General features: G+C 31.9%; 1 protein-coding gene across 1 annotated transcript in view; it reads right to left on the reverse strand.

Annotated features, from left to right (window-relative positions):
* The window catches only part of LOC105616991, a 17,682-nt gene extending 15,398 nt beyond the window's left edge, over positions 1-2,284 (reverse strand). The window contains exons 1-2 of the mRNA XM_012198571.1: positions 2,233-2,284; positions 254-450 (exon numbers count right to left, since the gene is read on the reverse strand). Of these exons, the coding sequence (XP_012053961.1) occupies positions 254-450; positions 2,233-2,284 (249 nt within the window). The remainder of the gene's footprint in view (positions 1-253; positions 451-2,232) is intronic.
* Positions 2,285-5,301: the final 3,017 nt, after the last annotated feature.

The raw sequence follows: 5,301 nt of genomic DNA on the forward strand, positions 1-5,301 counted from the left end.
TATATATATATATATATATATATATATATATATATATACTGATACATAATCACTCGCAGTGTGATATAGAATACAGTCTGACACCGAGAGTTGTTTGCGCTACATACACATTTACACGGATCGTGTCCATTATGGTAATCCGACGATGCAATTCGATGCGTTCTAACAACTGCATAAACATTCAGTATGCTATCCATGCAAAATAATGGAGTAAACACGGGGAGAAGAGCGAGCGCGACATGAACGCACTTACCTGGAGTGGGCTTGGGTCGATCATGGTGCAGCTTTGTCTATGTTGTTGCTGAAATTTCGGCTGGTACGGTTCGAGCATGCGGATCTTGCCCCATCGATTGAAAAACAGAGCGATGGCAGCCACCCATAGAACCAGGACAAGAACGACAATCAGGACCTCCTCGGCTCGTACCACTACCGCGCCCGGTTCTGCAATTCCTGATTAAATCCTCTCTCGTTTCTTGCGGTAAAGTGTACAAAAACTATACAATTATAAATAACAAATGAAGTTATAAGTTTATGTGAAAGATCAGTGTTTAATGAGTGCACAGCGTGTGCATTATACTCCTATTAATATAGATTAGTATTAAGATTAAAGCTAATCCAACGACCACGATAATGTGACCTAATTTCTCATGTGCATCCTTTGATCTACGAGCCAACTTATACGCGAACGTGTCTGGCTGACTGCGAGAGAGAAAATAAACTCAGGAAATATCGCTCAGGGATACAATTCAATGTTCAGTCATATGTAAACCTTTGTTGGCGGTCGTATAATGCTGTCTAACGATGTTTCATACTACGCTCGTATGGTAAACGATCGAACTGATAAATTGATATCCACCGTCCTATATGGTCGAAATGGGACCGAGGAGAGAACTTTACTTCACAGGCTATCATGTAGAAAATCAAACGGAGAAAAAGGAGTAGAGAGATTCCATTATATTGTATAATGTTCGCATATTCATTCCTGACATCCATGATGTATGTAGAGTATACATAGTTTGAGATGACGTTCTATACATAATTTATATCTGCTTTAAATCTCCTCTCTTTGTGTCCCCTCTTTGTGAGCAACAAAACTTTTTATACATTTTCAAACTTACATACTCATTAAAGAATTGAAATTTAAATTATTTGCGAAAACACATTACAAAGTTTTCGATATTCCTTTTTCTTCATAGTATGTTAAATTGTATCGCAGGTGGTCTACCGCAAATTTAATCATAAGTACGCCAAATTTATGTGAAATTTTACTTTTTCATGTTTTCATTTCTCAAGAAAAATTGATCGACCATCTGTCACCAACAACTTTCCATAAAATCTCTGGAGTGTCGTCAAGTATAAACATTTACAATTTCACATAAAACTAAAATAAATAGTCGTAAAACATGCCTAAATTAGAATTAGATTAGCGAAGCTATATATATCGGAAAATTTGCACGTTCTGCACATTATGCAATAAACAATTATTTACTCATTAATGTAATTTCATCTACGTGTACATAAGTGATACATCTATGTTTACCGTGAAACCGTCATTTCGTCGTAAACGTGATAGATAGATTTCGTGAGAAATATAAATTTCGTGAGATGTGAAATGATCCTTTCTGAATAATGCTTCGTTAATTGATGAAAATAAAATTGAATCGATGTGCAGAACGAAAGCTCGAAAGATAAGTAAACATTGAAAAACTCAATTACTCCACGAATCATTTTTTTTCGTCATTTGTTACGATAAAAATAAAGAAAAACGTCACGTCAAAAATTCACACAAACAAACGATATACGAAGAATCGAGCTCTCGGAACCTTTGTAAATTGAAACAATTATTTGTGATGAATGTTTCAGAGATCTCATCACACTTTTAGTTCCGATTATGTTTCTTTTCTATTATTCGAGATATAGCGATACCGACCAGATTAAAATCCGTGCCAAAACTTCATTAAATTTCAAGATAGCGATCATATGTTACTTTTCGTAAATGTTTCTTCAAAAATCCAAATAAACTTATTTTTCCGGTAACATGAAGGAAGAAAAACTAAAAAGACTTCGGAAACCATAAATTCTTATTAAGAAAGAAGAACAAGAAAGACGAGATTAAAAAGAATTTTTATATCTTACTTAACAAGATTGGTCAGAAAAATATCATGAAATATCAGAAATGAAGGTTATATACAAAATTACTCTCCCAGGATTATATGAAATTATTAGACTTACCATTGGGAAAGGTCGAATTGAGCTCGGTGGTGGCTTCCAATTCCGATGACATAGAACCGACGATGACAGCATCTGGTGCTTCCTTGAGCTCCACTTCGATCTTTGTCACGTCACCTATAAACAAATATTTTCACTTGTCTCATTAATCATCCGACTGTATAATTAAATATTAATTATAACAGTAATTAAAACTTTTTAATTAAGGTTTTATTATCTGTTATTAGGGAGTTTTTTTGCAATAATGGTGGATCTAGATATGGTAAACGCTAAAGGTTATTCTTTTTGTTAATTTGTTAAGAAGAAGATATCGTTTATCGTATCTGGAAAACGGTATTCCCAAAACTCTCTATCTTACTATCTTTTCTTTCGTGTAGAGAAAAAGGAGATAGTTATGATTACGCAGAGAGTTATGGAATATTATTTTGTATAGTTTGTAGTACATTTTTGGGAGCAACTATCAAAATGATTTTTTCACAATATGGTTAAACGTTACTTACAACATAGCCACTGGTCGTGAGTGTTTATTGTGTTGGTAAAGGCTACATTTTAGTTTTGCAGGTAAACAATTTTGCAGATGTTTACTCTTTACGTTGACATAGTTTTCAGAAATATGTTGCTATTAATTTGGTAATCTAGTTTGTGGAGGCCTCAATATATTATACATATTTTTTCAAAATATTAGAAAAGTTATGAAAACATTACAGAATTATGAAAGAATTACAAGATTATTCTAGATGGGATTTAAAAATAATTCGAAAAATAGCAAGTTTACTATATGAATTAAAGCTATGCTTTAATAAAAAATAATATTTTTTTAATTTGTGCACTCTAATAGAAATGAAAATATATTATATAATAATGATAGAAATCTCAATTTTTCTGTATATTTAAAGTATTCTAAATGATTTATGTGAAATTACATTTACATACATTGTGATGTAGAGAATAATTATTCTGTAAATAAACAAAATATTTAATTCTTCTAAATTTTTATAATTAATGCCTGAATGTAACTTATAACATAAATTATTTTAAATAACTTATAAAAAGTTAAAACTTTTGTCATTGCTTTTTAAATTCTAATTTATAATAAAAATAGTAACAAATAAAGTAAATAAACAATCAAAAATATCAATAAAAATAGAATGTTATAAACACAACTTCCATACAATTCATTTAAAAGTACAAATACTAACATATTTGTAAAAACAGATGCAGACATCCATAAATGATACCTATAATTGAACCTTTGATAACAAATTACATGTTCATATTTCCATACAAAATTATGATAATAGTTATAATAATAGTGAAATATTCCATATCCTCCTTTCATTTCATAACTACAATCATTGTCCGTCTTAAGTTATTTATAAATTACATTCGTTCTGCACATTCAAAGAGCTTCTATTCATAATATAATATTGATATCCCTCTAGGATCAACTTGTATCAAAAGTAATTATGTCACACGAATATCTATTGAGTTATTTCAATAAAGCAAAATGGTATTCCATAACCTCCTTTCTTATTCTATATATAATATATTATAATATACGTGAATATTATATACCGCTTCCATCAGTATCGCTGTGTTTGCTTGGCGAGATCGTAACATGCCGATGTCTTTTGGGTCGATCGTTTCCCTCCACAATGAGATATTCTTTGCTGTGACGGCCTATAATTTAAAATAGATTTGTTTAAGAAAAATGATACGTTATAATTAAAATAACTGAAATAAATCTACTTCTTAACTACTTCTTAGTTTGATCTTAAAATTTATTTCTATTAAGACAATCAATTATTTATCAGAAATTCAGGATAAATATCTTTTTATAATTTTATCACATATATAAAAAGAATTTGAGAATCAGAAATACGGACGCATATAAATATTATTATACATTATACATTTAAAATTATAAGTCTAACTCTATCTTGAAATCTGACCCGAATCATAAGTCTAAAAAGGGTTTAACTTCAGAACTAAAAGATATTTAATTTTAGAATTTAATTTCTTTATTACTTTAATTGTTTTCGAAAAACATTCATCTCTAAAAAATTGAAAGCATGTAATAAAAGAATTTCTCTATATGTCTACTATTTGAATGGATTTATATGAAAAATGTCGCATTGCGTTTAAGAGACAAAAATGAGAAATAGGACAGAGTGCAGAAAAAAAGAGAACGCCAGTGGTGCTGAAAATGTGCCTTTCCGTTCGCGCATTGCTCGTCCTCATGCATTATTTAAAGAATGCTCGACTACGACTTGATATATTGGTTACGTATCTTTGGTTCATGTTTTCATCGCAAGCGAAAAGGGTTCTGTCGTGACAGAACAACGGCGACATTCGTTTGCACTTTCGCCTATTGCGCGTACAATTTCGATATTTTGGTTTAGTACGGTATTAAATCTTCCCCGATAAAGCAACTTCAAAATCCGTTTAAATTTCGCCTGAGCTTGTTTATCATCTTCCTATCATAAATCGCATAGCGAACGGTTGTTATGCTTCGACTAACGCGCGATTAAAAGATCATTAATCGCATACGCTCGCCGTCTTTCTCAACTCTGAAATTATATGGTCACGCTTAAGTTTCGCGAATATTTTTCAAGCTTATGCCTTTAATAATAAAAAAGTTTATCGACCGCTATTGCAGCTCTGTAAATAATGTACGCGACTAATATAATTCGCGTACTATGATATGTCTATTAAGGGAATTGCCATAAGGACTTACGATTGGCCGTATGAAGGGGATTAAAACGTTACAGTCGCCATTCACAAATAATGATCGCTGAAATAAGTTCCTCGATAAAGTTAAAGAGTTTACTTCGATTTCGTGACACAATTCTAGATAGATAGATATCCCATAACGATCGCTACTTTCCAGGAAAAAAAAGCTTCTCTGAGTCTCATATTTCAGAGCGGAGAATCGTTTACTGTTAAAAGCCTGGTGGACAGCGAACAAGGGGTGAGAAAGTTGTGTCGAATGCGGGGATGCGCGTAAAGAGCACGTGAGTAATTACACGTCAAGAATTTTTCTCTGTCCTTCTCTGTCTCTCTCTCTCTCTC

The sequence above is a fragment of the Atta cephalotes genome (assembly GCF_000143395.1).
Source record: "Atta cephalotes unplaced genomic scaffold scaffold00011, whole genome shotgun sequence".
Classification (NCBI taxonomy): domain Eukaryota; kingdom Metazoa; phylum Arthropoda; class Insecta; order Hymenoptera; family Formicidae; genus Atta; species Atta cephalotes.